Below are 21,425 nucleotides of genomic sequence, written 5' to 3'. Positions count from 1 at the left end.
CTCAGATGGCATCGTCTCACTCTCAGCCTGCATCGTCTCACTCTCAGACTGCATCGTCTCACTCTGAGATTGCATCGTCTCACTCTCAGACTGCATCGTCTCACTCTCAGACTGCAACGTCTCACTCTCAGGCTGCATCATCTGACTCTCTGACTGCATCGTCTCACTCTCAGACTGCATAGTCTAACTCTCAGAGTGCATCGTCTAACTCTCAGACTGTTTCGTCTCACTCTCAGACTGCATCATCTCACTCTCTGACTGCATCGTCTCACTATCAGACTGCATCGTCTCACTCTCAGACTGCATTGTCTCACTTTCAGACTGCATCGGCTCACTCTCAGACTGCATCGTCTAACTCTCAGACTGCATCGTCTCACTCTCAGACTGAATCGTCTCGCTCTCAGACTGCATCGTCTCACTCTCAGACTGCATCGTCTCAATCTCAGACTGCCTTGTCAGACTGCGGCATCTCACTCTCAGACTGCATCATCTCACTCTCTGACTGCATCGTCTCACTCTCAGACTGCATCGTCTCACTCTCAGACTGCATCGTCTCACTTTCAGACTGCATCGGCTCACTCTCAGACTGCATTGTCTCACTCTCAGACTGCATCGTCTCACTCTCAGACTGAATTGTCTCACTCTCAGATTGCATCATCTCACTCTCAGACTGCGACTTCGCACTCTCAATCTGCAGCGTCTCACTCTCAGACCGCATCGACTCACTCTCAGACTGCATCGTCTCACTCTCTGACTGCAGTGTCTCACTCTCAGACCGCATCGACTCGCTCTCAGACTGCATCGTCTCACTCTCAAACTGTGATGTCTCACTCTCAGACTGCAACGTCTCACTCTCAGACTGCATCGTCTCACTTTCAGACTGCATCGGCTCACTCTCAGACTGCATTGTCTCACTCTCAGACTGCATCGTTTCACTCTCAGACTGAATTGTCTCACTCTCAGACTGCATTGTCTCACTCTCAGACTGCATCGTCTCACTCTCAGACTGCGACGTCTCACTCTCAGACTGCATCGTCTCACTCTCAGACTGCATCGTCTCACTCTCAGACTACGATGTCTCACTCTCAGACTGCATCGTCTCCCTCTCAGACTGCATTGTCTCCCTCTCAGACTGCATCGTCTCACTCTCAGACTGCGGCGTCTCACTCTCAGACTGCACCGTCTCACTCTCAGACTGCGACGTCTCACACTTAGACTGCGTCTTCTCACTCTCAGACTGCATCTTCTCACTCACAGACTTTGACGTCTCACTCTCAGACTGCAACGTCTCACTCTCTGATTGCAGTGTCTCACTCACAGACTGCATCGTCTCACTCTCAGACTGCATCGTCTCACTCTCAGACTGCGATGTCTCACTCTCAGACTGCAGCATCTCACTCTCAGACTGCATCGCCTCACACTCTGACTGCATCGTCTCACTCTCAGACTGCATCGTCTCACTCTCAGGCTGCATCGTCTCACTCTCTGACTGCATCGTCTCACTCTCAGACTGCGGCGTCTCAATCTCAGCCTGCATCTTCTCACTCTCAGACTGCATTGTCTCACTCTCAGACTGCGACGTCTCACTCTCAGATGGCATCGTCTCACTCTCAGCCTGCATCGTCTCACTCGCAGATTGCATCGTCTCACTCTGAGATTGCATCGTCTCACTCTCAGACTGCATCGTCTCACTCTCAGACTGCAATGTCTCACTCTCAGGCTGCATCATCTGACTCTCTGACTGCATCGTCTCACTCTCAGACTGCATCGTCTAACTCTCAGAGTGCATCGTCTAACTCTCAGACTGTATCGTCTCACTCTCAGACTGCATCATCTCACTCTCTGACTGCATCGTCTCACTCTCAGACTGCATCGTCTCACTCTCAGACTGCATCGTCTCACTCTCAGACTGCAATGTCTCACTATCAGACTGCATTGTCTCACGCTCAGACTGCATTGTCTCACTTTCAGACTGCATCGGCTCACTCTCACACTGCATCGTCTAACTCTCAGACTGCATCGTCTCACTCTCAGACTGAATCGTCTCGCTCTCAGACTGCATCGTCTCACTCTCAGACTGCATCGTCTCAATGTCAGACTGCCTTGTCAGACTGCGGCATCTCACTCTCAGACTGCATCATCTCACTCTCTGACTGCATCGTCTCACTCTCAGACTGCATTGTCTCACTCTCAGACTGCATCGTCTCACTTTCAGACTGCATCGGCTCACTCTCAGATTGCATTGTCTCACTCTCAGACTGCATTGTCTCACTCTCATACTGAATTGTCTCACACTCAGGCTGCATCATCTCACTCTCAGACTGCGACTTCTCACTCTCAATCTGCAGCGTCTCACTCTCAGACTGCATCGACTCACTCTCAGACTGCATCGTCTCACTCTCTGACTGCATCGTCTCACTCTCAGACTGAATTGTCTCACTCTCAGACTGCATTGTCTCACTCTCAGACTGCATCGTCTCACTCTCAGACTGCGACGTCTCACTCTCAGACTGCATCGTCTCACTCTCAGACTGCATCGTCTCACTCTCAGACTACGACGTCTCACTCTCAGACTGCATCGTCTCCCTCTCAGACTGCATCGTCTCCCTCTCAGACTGCATCGTCTCACTCTCAGACTGCGGCGTTTCACTCTCAGACTGCATCGTCTCACTCTCAGACTGCGACGTCTCACTCTCAGACTGCGTCTTCTCACTCTCAGACTGCATCTTCTCACTCACAGACTTTGACGTCTCACTCTCAGACTGCGACGTCTCACTCTCTGATTGCAGTGTCCCACTCACAGACTGCATCATCTCACTCTCAGACTGCATTGCCTCACTCTCAGACTGCGATGTCGCATTCTCACACTGCAGCGTCTCACTCTCAGACTGCATCGCCTCACTCTCTGACTGCATCGTCTCACTTTCAGACTGCATCGTCTCACTCTCAGACTGCATCGTCTCACTCTCTGACTGCATCGTCTCACTCTCAGACTGTGGTGTCTAACTCTCAGATTGCATCATCCCACTCTCAGACTGTGACATCTCACTCTCAGACTGTGACATCTCACTAGCAGACTGCATCGTCTCAGTCTCAGACTGCATCGTCTCACTCTCAGACTGCAATGTCTCACTCTCAGGCTGCATCACCTGACTCTCTGACTGCATCGTCTCACTCTCAGACTGCATCATCTAACTCTCAGAGTGCATCGTCCAACTCTCAGACTGTATCGTCTCACTCTCAGACTGCATCATCTCACTCTCTGACTGCATCGTCTCACTATCAGACTGCATCGTCTCACTCTCAGACTGCATTGTCTCACTTTCAGACTGCATCGGCTCACTCTCAGACTGCATCGTCTAACTCTCAGACTGCATTGTCTCACTCTCAGACTGAATTGTCTCGCTCTCAGACTGCATCGTCTCACTCTCAGACTGCATCGTCTCAATCTCAGACTGCCTTGTCAGACTGCGGCATCTCACTCTCAGACTGCATCGTCTAACTCTCAGAGTGCATCGTCTAACTCTCAGACTGTATCGTCTCACTCTCAGACTGCATCATCTCACTCTCTGACTGCATCGTCTCACTATCAGACTGCATCGTCTCACTCTCAGACTGCATTGTCTCACTCTCAGACTGCATCGTCTCACTCTCAGACTGCATCATCTCACTCTCAGACGATACCATCTCACTCTCAGACTGCATCGTCTCAGTCACAGACTGCATCGTCTCACTCTCAGAATGCAGTGTATCACTCTGAGACTCCATCTTCTCACTCTCAGACTGCATCATCTCACTCTCAGACTGCATCGTCTCACTCTCAGACTGCAACGTCTCACTCTCAGACTGCAGCGTCTCACTCTCAGACTGCATCATCTCACTTTCTGACTGCATTGTCTCACTCTCAGACTGCATCGTCTTACTCTCAGACTGCATTGTCTCACTCTCAGACTGCATCGTCTCACTCGCAGACTGCGACATCTCACTCGCAGACTGCATCGTCTCACTCTCAGACTGCGTCGTCTCACTCTCAGACTGTTTCGTCTCACTCTCAGACTGCATCGTCTCACTCTCAGACTGCATCGTCTCACTCTCAGACTGCATCGTCTCCCTCTCAGACTGCATCGTCCCACACTCAGACTGCGGTGTCTCACTCTCAGACTGCATCATCTTGCTCTCAGACTGCGATGTCTCACTCTCAGACGCCGTCTGCTCACTCTCAGACTGCATCCTCTCACTCTCAGACTGCATCGTCCCACTCTCAGACTGCGGCATTTCACTCTCAGACTGCATCATCTCACTCTCTGACTGCATCGTCTCACTCTCAGACTGCATCGCCTCACTCTCAGACTGCATCGTCTCACTTTCAGACTGCATCATCTCACTCTCAGACTGCATCGTCTCACTCTCAGACTGCATCGTCTCACTCTCAGACTGCAGTGTCTCACTCTCAGACTGCATCATCTCACTCTCAGACTGCATCGTCTCACTCTCAGACTGCATCGTCTCACTCTCAGACTGCGGCACCTCACTCTCAGACTGCATCATCTCACTCTCAGACTGCATCGTCTCAATCTCAGACTGCAGTGTCTCACTCTCAGACTGCATTGTCTCACTCTCAGACTGCAGCATCTCACTCTCAGACTGCATCGTCTCACTCTCAGACTGCATCTTCTCACTCTTAGACTGCAGTGTCTCACTCTCAGACTGCATCGTCTCACTCTCAGACTGCAGCATCTCACTCTCAGACTGCATCGTCTCACTCTCAGACTGCATCGTCTCACTCTCAGACTGCATCGTCTCACACTCAGACTGCATCTTCTCACTCACAGACTGCAGCGCCTCACTCTCAGATTGCATACCTCTCTCTCAGACTGCATCGTCTCACTCTCAGACTGCATCGTCTCACTCTCAGATTACATTGTCTCACTCTGAGATTGCATCGTCTCACTCTCAGACTGCATCGTCTCACTCTCAGACTGCAACGTCTCACTCTCAGGCTGCATCATCTGACTCTCTGACTGCATCGTCTCACTCTCAGACTGCATCGTCTAACTCTCAGAGTGCATCGTCTAACTCTCAGACTGTATCGTCTCACTCTCAGACTGCATCATCTCACTCTCTGACTGCATCGCCTCACTATCAGACTGCATCGTCTCACTCTCAGACTGCATTGTCTCACTTTCAGACTGCATCGGCTCACTCACAGACTGCATCGTCTAACTCTCAGACTGCATCGTCTCACTCTCAGACTGAATCATCTCGCTCTCAGACTGCATCGTCTCACTCTCAGACTGCATCGTCTCACTCTCAGATTACATCGTCTCACTCTGAGATTGCATCGTCTCACTCTCAGACTGCATCGTCTCACTCTCAGACTGCAATGTCTCACTCTCAGGCTGCATCATCTGACTCTCTGACTGCATCGTCTCACTCTCAGACTGCATCGTCTAACTCTCAGAGTGCATCGTCTAACTCTCAGACTGTATCGTCTCACTCTCAGACTGCATCATCTCACTCTCTGACTGCATCGTCTCACTATCAGACTGCATTGTCTCACTCTCAGACTGCATTGTCTCACTTTCAGACTGCATCATCTCGCTCTCAGACTGCATCGTCTCACTCTCAGACTGCATCGTCTCAATCTCAGACTGCCTTGTCAGACTGCGGCATCTCACTCTCAGACTGCATCATCTCACTCTCTGACTGCATCGTCTCACTCTCAGACTTCATCGTCTCACTCTCAGACTGCATCGTCTCACTTTCAGCCTGCATCGGCTCACTCTCAGACTGCATTGTCTCACTCTCAGACTGCAACGTCTCACTCTCAGACTGCATCGTCTCACTTTCAGACTGCATCATCTCACTCTCAGATGACATCGTCTCACTCTCAGACCGCATCGACTCGCTCTCAGACTGCATCGTCTCACTCTCAAACTGTGATGTCTCAATCTCAGACTGCCTTGTCAGACTGCGGCATCTCACTCTCAGACTGCATCGTCTAACTCTCAGAGTGCATCGTCTAACTCTCAGACTGTATCGTCTCACTCTCAGACTGCATCATCTCACTCTCTGACTGCATCGTCTCACTATCAGACTGCATCGTCTCACTCTCAGACTGCATTGTCTCACTCTCAGACTGCATTGTCTCACTCTCAGACTGCATCATCTCACTCTCAGACGATACCATCTCACTCTCAGACTGCATCGTCTCAGTCACAGACTGTATCGTCTCACTCTCAGAATGCAGTGTCTCACTCTGAGACTCCATCTTCTCACTCTCAGACTGCATCATCTCACTCTCAGACTGCATCGTCTCACTCTCAGACTGCAACGTCTCACTCTCAGACTGCAGCTTCTCACTCTCAGACTGCATCATCTCACTTTCTGACTGCATTGTCTCACTCTCAGACTGCATCGTCTTACTCTCAGGCTGCATTGTCTCACTCTCAGACTGCATCGTCTCACTCTCAGACTGCGACATCTCACTCTCAGACTGCATCGTCTCACTCTCAGACTGCATCGTCTCACTCTCAGACTGTTTCGTCTCACTCTCAGACTGCATCGTCTCACTCTCAGACTGCATCAGCTCACTCTCAGACTGCATCGTCTCCCTCTCAGACTGCATCGTCCCACACTCAGACTGCGGTGTCTCACTCTCAGACTGCATCATCTCGCTCTCAGACTGCGATGTCTCACTCTCAGACGCCGTCTGCTCACTCTCAGACTGCATCCTCTCACTCTCAGAATGCATCGTCCCACTCTCAGACTGCGGCATTTCACTCTCAGACTGCATCATCTCACTCTCTGACTGCATCGTCTCACTCTCAGACTGCATCGCCTCACTCTCAGACTGCATCGTCTCACTTTCAGACTGCATCATCTCACTCTCAGACTGCATCGTCTCACTCTCAGACTGCATCGTCTCACTCTCAGACAGCAGTGTCTCACTCTCAGACTGCATCGTCTCACTCTCAGACTGCATCGTCTCACTCTCAGACTGCATTGTCTCACTCTCAGACTGCGGCACCTCACTCTCAGACTGCATCATCTCACTCTCAGACTGCATCGTCTCAATCTCAGACTGCAGTGTCTCACTCTCAGACTGCATCGTCTCACTCTCAGACTGCAGCATCTCACTCTCAGACTGCATCATCTCACTCTCAGACTGCATCTTCTCATTCTTAGACTGCAGTGTCTCACTCTCAGACTGCATCGTCTCACTCTCAGACTGCAGCATCTCACTCTCAGACTGCATCGTCTCACTCTCAGACTGCATCGTCTCACTCTCAGACTGCATCGTCTCACTCTCAGACTGCATCTTCTCACTCACAGACTGCAGCGCCTCACTCTCAGATTGCATCGTCTCTCTCTCAGACTGCATCGTCTCACTCTCAGACTGCATCGTCTCACTCTCAGATTACATCGTCTCACTCTGAGATTGCATCGTCTCACTCTCAGACTGCATCGTCTCACTCTCAGACTGCAACGTCTCACTCTCAGGCTGCATCATCTGACTCTCTGACTGCATCGTCTCACTCTCAGACTGCATCGTCTAACTCTCAGAGTGCATCGTCTAACTCTCAGACTGTATCGTCTCACTCTCAGACTGCATCATCTCACTCTCTGACTGCATCGCCTCACTATCAGACTGCATCGTCTCACTCTCAGACTGCATTGTCTCACTTTCAGACTGCATCGGCTCACTCTCAGACTGCATCGTCTAACTCTCAGACTGCATCGTCTCACTCTCAGACTGAATCATCTCGCTCTCAGACTGCATCGTCTCACTCTCAGACTGCATCGTCTCACTCTCAGATTACATCGTCTCACTCTGAGATTGCATCGTCTCACTCTCCGACTGCATCGTCTCACTCTCAGACTGCAACGTCTCACTCTCAGGCTGCATCATCTGACTCTTTGACTGCATCGTCTCACTCTCAGACTGCATCGTCTAACTCTCAGAGTGCATCGTCTAACTCTCAGACTGTATCGTCTCACTCTCAGACTGCATCATCTCACTCTCTGACTGCATCGTCTCACTATCAGACTGCATTGTCTCACTCTCAGACTGCATTGTCTCACTTTCAGTCTGCATCATCACGCTCTCAGACTGCATCGTCTCACTCTCAGACTGCATCGTCTCAATCTCAGACTGCCTTGTCAGACTGCGGCATCTCACTCTCAGACTGCATCATCTCACTCTCTGACTGCATCGTCTCACTCTCAGACTTCATCGTCTCACTCTCAGACTGCATCGTCTCACTTTCAGCCTGCATCGGCTCACTCTCAGATTGCATTGTCTCACTCTCAGACTGCATCGTCTCACTCTCAGACTGAATTGTCTCACTCTCAGACTGCATCATCTCACTCTCAGACTGCGACTTCTCACTCTCAATCTGCAGCGTCTCACTCTCAGACCGCATCGACTCACTCTCTGACTGCAGTGTCTCACTCTCAGACCGCATCGACTCGCTCTCAGACTGCATCTTCTCACTCTTAGACTGCAGTGTCTCACTCTCAGACTGCATCGTCTCACTCTCAGACTGCAGCATCTCACTCTCAGACTGCATCGTCTCACTCTCAGACTGCATCGTCTCGCTCTCAGACTGCATCGTCTCACTCTCAGACTGCATCTTCTCACTCACAGACTGCAGCGCCTCACTCTCAGATTGCATCGTCTCTCTCTCAGACTGCATCGTCTCACTCTCAGACTGCATCGTCTCACTCTCAGATTACATCGTCTCACTCTGAGATTGCATCGTCTCACTCTCAGACTGCATCGTCTCACTCTCAGACTGCAACGTCTCACTCTCAGGCTGCATCATCTGACTCTCTGACTGCATCGTCTCACTCTCAGACTGCATCGTCTAACTCTCAGAGTGCATCGTCTAACTCTCAGACTGTATCGTCTCACTCTCAGACTGCATCATCTCACTCTCTGACTGCATCGCCTCACTATCAGACTGCATCGTCTCACTCTCAGACTGCATTGTCTCACTTTCAGACTGCATCGGCTCACTCACAGACTGCATCGTCTAACTCTCAGACTGCATCGTCTCACTCTCAGACTGAATCATCTCGCTCTCAGACTGCATCGTCTCACTCTCAGACTGCATCGTCTCACTCTCAGATTACATCGTCTCACTCTGAGATTGCATCGTCTCACTCTCAGACTGCATCGTCTCACTCTCAGACTGCAATGTCTCACTCTCAGGCTGCATCATCTGACTCTCTGACTGCATCGTCTCACTCTCAGACTGCATCGTCTAACTCTCAGAGTGCATCGTCTAACTCTCAGACTGTATCGTCTCACTCTCAGACTGCATCATCTCACTCTCTGACTGCATCGTCTCACTATCAGACTGCATTGTCTCACTCTCAGACTGCATTGTCTCACTTTCAGACTGCATCATCACGCTCTCAGACTGCATCGTCTCACTCTCAGACTGCATCGTCTCAATCTCAGACTGCCTTGTCAGACTGCGGCATCTCACTCTCAGACTGCATCATCTCACTCTCTGACTGCATCGTCTCACTCTCAGACTTCATCGTCTCACTCTCAGACTGCATCGTCTCACTTTCAGCCTGCATCGGCTCACTCTCAGACTGCATTGTCTCACTCTCAGACTGCATCGTCTCACTCTCAGACTGAATTGTCTCACTCTCAGACTGCATCATCTCACTCTCAGACTGCGACTTCTCACTCTCAATCTGCAGCGTCTCACTCTCAGACCGCATCGACTCACTCTCTGACTGCAGTGTCTCACTCTCAGACCGCATCGACTCGCTCTCAGACTGCATCGGCTCACTCTCAAACTGTGATGTCTCACTCTCAGACTGCAACGTCTCACTCTCAGACTGCATCGTCTCACTTTCAGACTGCATCATCTCACTCTCAGACGACATCGTCTCACTCTCAGACCGCATCGACTCGCTCTCAGACTGCATCGTCTCACTCTCAAACTGTGATGTCTCAATCTCAGACTGCCTTGTCAGACTGCGGCATCTCACTCTCAGACTGCATCGTCTAACTCTCAGAGTGCATCGTCTAACTCTCAGACTGTATCGTCTCACTCTCAGACTGCATCATCTCACTCTCTGACTGCATCGTCTCACTATCAGACTGCATCGTCTCACTCTCAGACTGCATTGTCTCACTCTCAGACTGCATTGTCTCACTCTCAGACTGCATCATCTCACTCTCAGACGATACCATCTCACTCTCAGACTGCATCGTCTCACTCTCAGACTGCGACATCTCACTCTCAGACTGCATCGTCTCACTCTCAGACTGCATCGTCTCACTCTCAGACTGTTTCGTCTCACTCTCAGACTGCATCGTCTCACTCTCAGACTGCATCAGCTCACTCTCAGACTGCATCGTCTCCCTCTCAGACTGCATCGTCCCACACTCAGACTGCGGTGTCTCACTCTCAGACTGCATCATCTCGCTCTCAGACTGCGATGTCTCACTCTCAGACGCCGTCTGCTCACTCTCAGACTGCATCCTCTCACTCTCAGACTGCATCGTCCCACTCTCAGACTGCGGCATTTCACTCTCAGACTGCATCATCTCACTCTCTGACTGCATCGTCTCACTCTCAGACTGCATCGCCTCACTCTCAGACTGCATCGTCTCACTTTCAGACTGCATCATCTCACTCTCAGACTGCATCGTCTCACTCTCAGACTGCATCGTCTCACTCTCAGACAGCAGTGTCTCACTCTCAGACTGCATCGTCTCACTCTCAGACTGCATCGTCTCACTCTCAGACTGCATCGTCTCACTCTCAGACTGCGGCACCTCACTCTCAGACTGCATCATCTCACTCTCAGACTGCATCGTCTCAATCTCAGACTGCAGTGTCTCACTCTCAGACTGCATCGTCTCACTCTCAGACTGCAGCATCTCACTCTCAGACTGCATCATCTCACTCTCAGACTGCATCTTCTCATTCTTAGACTGCAGTGTCTCACTCTCAGACTGCATCGTCTCACTCTCAGACTGCAGCATCTCACTCTCAGACTGCATCGTCTCACTCTCAGACTGCATCGTCTCACTCTCAGACTGCATCGTCTCACTCTCAGACTGCATCTTCTCACTCACAGACTGCAGCGCCTCACTCTCAGATTGCATCGTCTCTCTCTCAGACTGCATCGTCTCACTCTCAGACTGCATCGTCTCACTCTCAGATTACATCGTCTCACTCTGAGATTGCATCGTCTCACTCTCAGACTGCATCGTCTCACTCTCAGACTGCAACGTCTCACTCTCAGGCTGCATCATCTGACTCTCTGACTGCATCGTCTCACTCTCAGACTGCATCGTCTAACTCTCAGAGTGCATCGTCTAACTCTCAGACTGTATCGTCTCACTCTCAGACTGCATCATCTCACTCTCTGACTGCATCGCCTCACTATCAGACTGCATCGTCTCACTCTCAGACTGCATTGTCTCACTTTCAGACTGCATCGGCTCACTCTCAGACTGCATCGTCTAACTCTCAGACTGCATCGTCTCACTCTCAGACTGAATCATCTCGCTCTCAGACTGCATTGTCTCACTCTCAGACTGCATCGTCTCACTCTCAGATTACATCGTCTCACTCTGAGATTGCATCGTCTCACTCTCCGACTGCATCGTCTCACTCTCAGACTGCAACGTCTCACTCTCAGGCTGCATCATCTGACTCTTTGACTGCATCGTCTCACTCTCAGACTGCATCGTCTAACTCTCAGAGTGCATCGTCTAACTCTCAGACTGTATCGTCTCACTCTCAGACTGCATCATCTCACTCTCTGACTGCATCGTCTCACTATCAGACTGCAACGTCTCACTCTCAGACTGCATTGTCTCACTTTCAGACTGCATCATCTCGCTCTCAGACTGCATCGTCTCACTCTCAGACTGCATCGTCTCAATCTCAGACTGCCTTGTCAGACTGCGGCATCTCACTCTCAGACTGCATCATCTCACTCTCTGACTGCATCGTCTCACTCTCAGACTTCATCGTCTCACTCTCAGACTGCATCGTCTCACTTTCAGCCTGCATCGGCTCACTCTCAGATTGCATTGTCTCACTCTCAGACTGCATCATCTCACTCTCAGACTGAATTGTCTCACTCTCAGACTGCATCATCTCACTCTCAGACTGCGACTTCTCACTCTCAATCTGCAGCGTCTCACTCTCAGACCGCATCGACTCACTCTCTGACTGCAGTGTCTCACTCTCAGACCGCATCGACTCGCTCTCAGACTGCATCGTCTCACTCTCAAACTGTGATGTCTCACTCTCAGACTGCAACGTCTCACTCTCAGACTGCATCGTCTCACTTTCAGACTGCATCATCTCACTCTCAGACGACATCGTCTCACTCTCAGACCGCATCGACTCGCTCTCAGACTGCATCGTCTCACTCTCAAACTGTGATGTCTCACTCTCAGACTGCAGCGTCTCACTCTCAGACTGCATCATCTCACTTTCAGACTGCATCATCTCACTCTCAGATGACATCGTCTCACACTCAGATTGCATCGTCTCACTCTCAGACTGCATCGTCTCACTCTCAGACTGCATCATCTCACTCTCAGACGATACCATCTCACTCTCAGACTGCATCGTCTCAGTCACAGACTGCATCGTCTCACTCTCAGAATGCAGTGTCTCACTCTGAGACTCCATCTTCTCACTCTCAGACTACATCATCTCACTCTCAGAGTGCATCTTCTAACTCTCAGACTGTATCGTCTCACTCTCAGACTGCATCATCTCACTCTCTGACTGCATCGTCTCACTATCAGACTGCATCGTCTCACTCTCAGACTGCATTGTCTCACTTTCAGACTGCATCGGCTCACTCTCAGACTGCATCGTCTAACTCTCAGACTGAATCATCTCGCTCTCAGACTGCATCGTCTCAGTCACAGACTGCATCGTCTCACTCTCAGAATGCAGTGTCTCACTCTGAGACTCCATCTTCTCACTCTCAGACTGCATCATCTCACTCTCAGAGTGCATCGTCTAACTCTCAGACTGTATCGTCTCACTCTCAGACTGCATCATCTCACTCTCTGACTGCATCGTCTCACTATCAGACTGCATCGTCTCACTCTCAGACTGTATCGTCTCACTCTCAGACTGCATCATCTCACTCTCTGACTGCATCGTCTCACTATCAGACTGCATCGTCTCACTCTCAGACTGCATTGTCTCACTTTCAGACTGCATCATCTCGCTCTCAGACTGCATCGTCTCACTCTCAGACTGCATCGTCTCAATCTCAGACTGCCTTGTCAGACTGCGGCATCTCACTCTCAGACTGCATCATCTCACTCTCTGACTGCATCGTGTCACTCTCAGACTGCATCGTCTCACTCTCAGACTGCGACGTCTCACTCTCAGACTGCAGCGTCTCACTCTCAGACTGCATCATCTCACTTTCTGACTGCATTGTCTCACTCTCAGACTGCATCGTCTTACTCTCAGACTGCATTGTGTCACTCTCAGACTGCATCGTCTCACTCTCAGACTGCGACATCTCACTCTCAGACTGCATCGTCTCACTCTCAGACTGCATCATCTCCCTCTCAGACTGCATCATCCCACTCTCAGACTGCATCGTCTCACTCTCAGACTGTTTCGTCTCACTCTCAGACTGCAGTGTCTCACTCTCAGACTGCATCGTCTCACTCTCAGACTGCAGTGTATCACTCTCTGACTGCAGTGTCTCACTCTCAGACTGCATCATCTCACGCTCGGACTATGGCGGCTCACTCTCAGACTGCAGTGTCTCACTCTCAGTCTGCATTGTCTCACTCTCAGACTGCATTGTCTCACTCTCAGACTGCATCGTCTCACTCTCAGACTGCATTATCTCACTCTCAGACTGCATCATCTCACTATCAGACTGCATCGTCTCAATCTCAGACGGCAGCATCTCACTCTCAGACTGCATCGTCTCACTCTCAGACTGCATCGTCTCACTCTCAGACTGCATCGTCTCACTCTCAGACTGTTTCGTCTCACTCTCAGACTGCATCGTCTCACTCTCAGACTGCATCGTCTCACTCTCAGACTGCATCGTCTCCCTCTCAGACTGCATCGTCCCACACTCAGACTGCGGTGTCTCACTCTCAGACTGCATCATCTCGCTCTCAGACTGCGATGTCTCACTCTCAGACGCCGTCTGCTCACTCTCAGACTGCATCCTCTCACTCTCAGACTGCATCATCTCACTCTCTGACTGCATCGTCTCACTCTCAGACTGCATCGCCTCACTCTCAGACTGCATCGTCTCACTTTCAGACTGCATCATCTCACTCTCAGACTGCATCGTCTCACTCTCAGACTGCATCGCCTCACTCTCAGACTGCAGTGTCTCACTCTCAGACTGCATCGTCTCACTCTCAGACTGCATCGTCTCACTCTCAGACTGCATCGTCTCACTCTCAGACTGCGGCACCTCACTCTCAGACTGCATCATCTCACTCTCAGACTGCATCGTCTCAATCTCAGACTGCAGTGTCTCACTCTCAGACTGCATTGTCTCACTCTCAGACTGCAGCATCTCACTCTCAGACTGCATCGTCTCACTCTCAGACTGCATCTTCTCACTCTCAGACTGCATCGCCTCACTCTCAGACTGCAGTGTCTCACTCTCAGACTGCAGCATCTCACTCTCAGACTGCATCGTCTCACTCTCAGACTGCATCGTCTCACTCTCAGACTGCGGCACCTCACTCTCAGACTGCATCATCTCACTCTCAGACTGCATCGTCTCAATCTCAGACTGCAGTGTCTCACTCTCAGACTGCATTGTCTCACTCTCAGACTGCAGCATCTCACTCTCAGACTGCATCGTCTCACTCTCAGACTGCATCTTCTCACTCTTAGACTGCAGTGTCTCACTCTCAGACTGCATCGTCTCACTCTCAGACTGCAGCATCTCACTCTCAGACTGCATCATCTCACTCTCTGACTGCATCGCCTCACTATCAGACTGCATCGTCTCACTCTCAGACTGCATTGTCTCACTTTCAGACTGCATCGGCTCACTCACAGACTGCATCGTCTAACTCTCAGACTGCATCGTCTCACTCTCAGACTGAATCATCTCGCTCTCAGACTGCATCGTCTCACTCTCAGACTGCATCGTCTCACTCTCAGATTACATCGTCTCACTCTGAGATTGCATCGTCTCACTCTCAGACTGCATCGTCTCACTCTCAGACTGCAACGTCTCACTCTCAGGCTGCATCATCTGACTCTCTGACTGCATCGTCTCACTCTCAGACTGCATCGTCTAACTCTCAGAGTGCATCGTCTAACTCTCAGACTGTATCGTCTCACTCTCAGACTGCATCATCTCACTCTCTGACTGCATCGTCTCACTATCAGACTGCATTGTCTCACTCTCAGACTGCATTGTCTCACTTTCAGACTGCATCATCTCGCTCTCAGACTGCATCGTCTCACTCTCAGACTGCATCGTCTCAATCTCAGACTGCCTTGTCAGACTGCGGCATCTCACTCTCAGACTGCATCATCTCACTCTCTGACTGCATCGTCTCACTCTCAGACTTCATCGTCTCACTCTCAGACTGCATCGTCTCACTCTCAGACTGAATTGTCTCACTCTCAGACTGCATCATCTCACTCTCAGACTGCGACTTCTCACTCTCAATCTGCAGCGTCTCACTCTCAGACCGCATCGACTCACTCTCTGACTGCAGTGTCTCACTCTCAGACCGCATCGACTCGCTCTCAGACTGCATCGGCTCACTCTCAAACTGTGATGTCTCACTCTCAGACTGCAACGTCTCACTCTCAGACTGCATCGTCTCACTTTCAGACTGCATCATCTCACTCTCAGACGACATCGTCTCACTCTCAGACCGCATCGACTCGCTCTCAGACTGCATCGTCTCACTCTCAAACTGTGATGTCTCAATCTCAGACTGCCTTGTCAGACTGCGGCATCTCACTCTCAGACTGCATCGTCTAACTCTCAGAGTGCATCGTCTAACTCTCAGACTGTATCGTCTCACTCTCAGACTGCATCATCTCACTCTCTGACTGCATCGTCTCACTATCAGACTGCATCGTCTCACTCTCAGACTGCATTGTCTCACTCTCAGACTGCATTGTCTCACTCTCAGACTGCATCATCTCACTCTCAGACGATACCATCTCACTCTCAGACTGCATCGTCTCAGTCACAGACTGTATCGTCTCACTCTCAGAATGCAGTGTCTCACTCTGAGACTCCATCTTCTCACTCTCAGACTGCATCATCTCACTCTCAGACTGCATCGTCTCACTCTCAGACTGCAACGTCTCACTCTCAGACTGCAGCGTCTCACTCTCAGACTGCATCATCTCACTTTCTGACTGCATTGTCTCACTCTCAGACTGCATCGTCTTACTCTCAGACTGCATTGTCTCACTCTCAGACTGCATCGTCTCACTCTCAGACTGCGACATCTCACTCTCAGACTGCATCGTCTCACTCTCAGACTGCATCGTCTCACTCTCAGACTGTTTCGTCTCACTCTCAGACTGCATCGTCTCACTCTCAGACTGCATCGTCTCACTCTCAGACTGCATCGTCTCCCTCTCAGACTGCATCGTCCCACACTCAGACTGCGGTGTCTCACTCTCAGACTGCATCATCTCGCTCTCAGACTGTGATGTCTCACTCTCAGACGCCGTCTGCTCACTCTCAGACTGCATCCTCTCACTCTCAGACTGCATCGTCCCACTCTCAGACTGCGGCATTTCACTCTCAGACTGCATCATCTCACTCTCTGACTGCATCGTCTCACTCTCAGACTGCATCGCCTCACTCTCAGACTGCATCGTCTCACTTTCAGACTGCATCATCTCACTCTCAGACTGCATCGTCTCACTCTCAGACTGCATCGTCTCACTCTCAGACTGCAGTGTCTCACTCTCAGACTGCATCGTCTCACTCTCAGACTGCATCGTCTCACTCTCAGACTGCATCGTCTCACTCTCAGACTGCGGCACCTCACTCTCAGACTGCATCATCTCACTCTCAGACTGCATCGTCTCAATCTCAGACTGCAGTGTCTCACTCTCAGACTGCATCGTCTCACTCTCAGACTGCAGCATCTCACTCTCAGACTGCATCGTCTCACTCTCAGACTGCATCTTCTCATTCTTAGACTGCAGGGTCTCACTCTCAGACTGCATCGTCTCACTCTCAGACTGCAGCATCTCACTCTCAGACTGCATCGTCTCACTCTCAGACTGCATCGTCTCACTCTCAGACTGCATCGTCTCACTCTCAGACTGCATCTTCTCACTCACAGACTGCAGCGCCTCACTCTCAGATTGCATCATCTCTCTCTCAGACTGCATCGTCTCACTCTCAGACTGCATCGTCTCACTCTCAGATTACATCGTCTCACTCTGAGATTGCATCGTCTCACTCTCAGACTGCATCGTCTCACTCTCAGACTGCAACGTCTCACTCTCAGGCTGCATTATCTGACTCTCTGACTGCATCGTCTCACTCTCAGACTGCATCGTCTAACTCTCAGAGTGCATCGTCTAACTCTCAGACTGTATCGTCTCACTCTCAGACTGCATCATCTCACTCTCTGACTGCATCGCCTCACTATCAGACTGCATCGTCTCACTCTCAGACTGCATTGTCTCACTTTCAGACTGCATCGGCTCACTCTCAGACTGCATCGTCTAACTCTCAGACTGCATCGTCTCACTCTCAGACTGAATCATCTCGCTCTCAGACTGCATCGTCTCACTCTCAGACTGCATCGTCTCACTCTCAGATTACATCGTCTCACTCTGAGATTGCATCGTCTCACTCTCCGACTGCATCGTCTCACTCTCAGACTGCAACGTCTCACTCTCAGGCTGCATCATCTGACTCTTTGACTGCATCGTCTCACTCTCAGACTGCATCGTCTAACTCTCAGAGTGCATCGTCTAACTCTCAGACTGTATCGTCTCACTCTCAGACTGCATCATCTCACTCTCTGACTGCATCGTCTCACTATCAGACTGCATCGTCTCACTCTCAGACTGCATTGTCTCACTTTCAGACTGCATCATCTCGCTCTCAGACTGCATCGTCTCAATCTCAGACTGCCTTGTCAGACTGCGGCATCTCACTCTCAGACTGCATCATCTCACTCTCTGACTGCATCGTCTCACTCTCAGACTTCATCGTCTCACTCTCAGACTGCATCGTCTCACTTTCAGCCTGCATCGGCTCACTCTCAGATTGCATTGTCTCACTCTCAGACTGCATCGTCTCACTCTCAGACTGAATTGTCTCACTCTCAGACTGCATCATCTCACTCTCAGACTGCGACTTCTCACTCTCAATCTGCAGCGTCTCACTCTCAGACCGCATCGACTCACTCTCTGACTGCAGTGTCTCACTCTCAGACCGCATCGACTCGCTCTCAGACTGCATCGTCTCACTCTCAAACTGTGATGTCTCACTCTCAGACTGCAACGTCTCACTCTCAGACTGCATCGTCTCACTTTCAGACTGCATCATCTCACTCTCAGACGACATCGTCTCACTCTCAGACCGCATCGACTCGCTCTCAGACTGCATCGTCTCACTCTCAAACTGTGATGTCTCACTCTCAGACTGCAGCGTCTCACTCTCAGACTGCATCATCTCACTTTCAGACTGCATCATCTCACTCTCAGATGACATCGTCTCACACTCAGATTGCATCGTCTCACTCTCAGACTGCATCGTCTCACTCTCAGACTGCATCATCTCACTCTCAGACGATACCATCTCACTCTCAGACTGCATCGTCTCAGTCACAGACTGCATCGTCTCACTCTCAGAATGCAGTGTCTCACTCTGAGACTCCATCTTCTCACTCTCAGACTGCATCATCTCACTCTCAGAGTGCATCGTCTAACTCTCAGACTGTATCGTCTCACTCTCAGACTGCATCATCTCACTCTCTGACTGCATCGTCTCACTATCAGACTGCATCGTCTCACTCTCAGACTGTATCGTCTCACTCTCAGACTGCATCATCTCACTCTCTGACTGCATCGTCTCACTATCAGACTGCATCGTCTCACTCTCAGACTGCATTGTCTCACTTTCAGACTGCATCATCTCGCTCTCAGACTGCATCGTCTCACTCTCAGACTGCATCGTCTCAATCTCAGACTGCCTTGTCAGACTGCGGCATCTCACTCTCAGACTGCATCATCTCACTCTCTGACTGCATCGTGTCACTCTCAGACTGCATCGTCTCACTCTCAGACTGCGACGTCTCACTCTCAGACTGCAGCGTCTCACTCTCAGACTGCATCATCTCACTTTCTGACTGCATTGTCTCACTCTCAGACTGCATCGTCTTACTCTCAGACTGCATTGTGTCACTCTCAGACTGCATCGTCTCACTCTCAGACTGCATTGTCTCACTTTCAGACTGCATCGGCTCACTCTCAGACTGCATCGTCTAACTCTCAGACTGCATCGTCTCACTCTCAGACTGAATCATCTCGCTCTCAGACTGCATCGTCTCACTCTCAGACTGCATCGTCTCACTCTCAGATTACATCGTCTCACTCTGAGATTGCATCGTCTCACTCTCCGACTGCATCGTCTCACTCTCAGACTGCAACGTCTCACTCTCAGGCTGCATCATCTGACTCTTTGACTGCATCGTCTCACTCTCAGACTGCATCGTCTAACTCTCAGAGTGCATCGTCTAACTCTCAGACTGTATCGTCTCACTCTCAGACTGCATCATCTCACTCTCTGACTGCATCGTCTCACTATCAGACTGCATCGTCTCACTCTCAGACTGCATTGTCTCACTTTCAGACTGCATCATCTCGCTCTCAGACTGCATCGTCTCAATCTCAGACTGCCTTGTCAGACTGCGGCATCTCACTCTCAGACTGCATCATCTCACTCTCTGACTGCATCGTCTCACTCTCAGACTTCATCGTCTCACTCTCAGACTGCATCGTCTCACTTTCAGCCTGCATCGGCTCACTCTCAGATTGCATTGTCTCACTCTCAGACTGCATCGTCTCACTCTCAGACTGAATTGTCTCACTCTCAGACTGCATCATCTCACTCTCAGACTGCGACTTCTCACTCTCAATCTGCAGCGTCTCACTCTCAGACCGCATCGACTCACTCTCTGACTGCAGTGTCTCACTCTCAGACCGCATCGACTCGCTCTCAGACTGCATCGTCTCACTCTCAAACTGTGATGTCTCACTCTCAGACTGCAACGTCTCACTCTCAGACTGCATCGTCTCACTTTCAGACTGCATCATCTCACTCTCAGACGACATCGTCTCACTCTCAGACCGCATCGACTCGCTCTCAGACTGCATCGTCTCACTCTCAAACTGTGATGTCTCACTCTCAGACTGCAGCGTCTCACTCTCAGACTGCATCATCTCACTTTCAGACTGCATCATCTCACTCTCAGATGACATCGTCTCACACTCAGATTGCATCGTCTCACTCTCAGACTGCATCGTCTCACTCTCAGACTGCATCATCTCACTCTCAGACGATACCATCTCACTCTCAGACTGCATCGTCTCAGTCACAGACTGCATCGTCTCACTCTCAGAATGCAGTGTCTCACTCTGAGACTCCATCTTCTCACTCTCAGACTGCATCATCTCACTCTCAGAGTGCATCGTCTAACTCTCAGACTGTATCGTCTCACTCTCAGACTGCATCATCTCACTCTCTGACTGCATCGTCTCACTATCAGACTGCATCGTCTCACTCTCAGACTGTATCGTCTCACTCTCAGACTGCATCATCTCACTCTCTGACTGCATCGTCTCACTATCAGACTGCATCGTCTCACTCTCAGACTGCATTGTCTCACTTTCAGACTGCATCATCTCGCTCTCAGACTGCATCGTCTCACTCTCAGACTGCATCGTCTCAATCTCAGACTGCCTTGTCAGACTGCGGCATCTCACTCTCAGACTGCATCATCTCACTCTCTGACTGCATCGTGTCACTCTCAGACTGCATCGTCTCACTCTCAGACTGCGACGTCTCACTCTCAGACTGCAGCGTCTCACTCTCAGACTGCATCATCTCACTTTCTGACTGCATTGTCTCACTCTCAGACTGCATCGTCTTACTCTCAGACTGCATTGTGTCACTCTCAGACTGCATCGTCTCACTCTCAGACTGCGACATCTCACTCTCAGACTGCATCGTCTCACTCTCAGACTGCATCATCTCCCTCTCAGACTGCATCATCCCACTCTCAGACTGCATCGTCTCACTCTCAGACTGTTTCGTCTCACTCTCAGACTGCAGTGTCTCACTCTCAGACTGCATCGTCTCACTCTCAGACTGCAGTGTATCACTCTCTGACTGCAGTGTCTCACTCTCAGACT

At 50.7% G+C, this 21,425-nt stretch overlaps 1 protein-coding gene across 1 annotated transcript in view; it reads right to left on the bottom strand.

Annotated features, from left to right (window-relative positions):
• Positions 1 to 20,492, bottom strand: part of LOC139250506 (zinc finger protein DPF3-like) — a 214,377-nt gene extending 193,885 nt beyond the window's left edge. The window contains exon 1 of the mRNA XM_070872883.1: positions 20,081 to 20,492. Within this exon, the coding sequence (XP_070728984.1) occupies positions 20,081 to 20,492 (412 nt within the window). The remainder of the gene's footprint in view (positions 1 to 20,080) is intronic.
• Positions 20,493 to 21,425: the final 933 nt, after the last annotated feature.

This window comes from Pristiophorus japonicus, unplaced genomic scaffold (genome assembly GCF_044704955.1).
Source record: "Pristiophorus japonicus isolate sPriJap1 unplaced genomic scaffold, sPriJap1.hap1 HAP1_SCAFFOLD_383, whole genome shotgun sequence".
Taxonomy (NCBI): Eukaryota; Metazoa; Chordata; class Chondrichthyes; family Pristiophoridae; genus Pristiophorus; species Pristiophorus japonicus.
The sequence above is the reverse complement of the archived record's forward strand: the minus strand, read 5'-3'. Positions and strand labels throughout refer to the sequence as shown.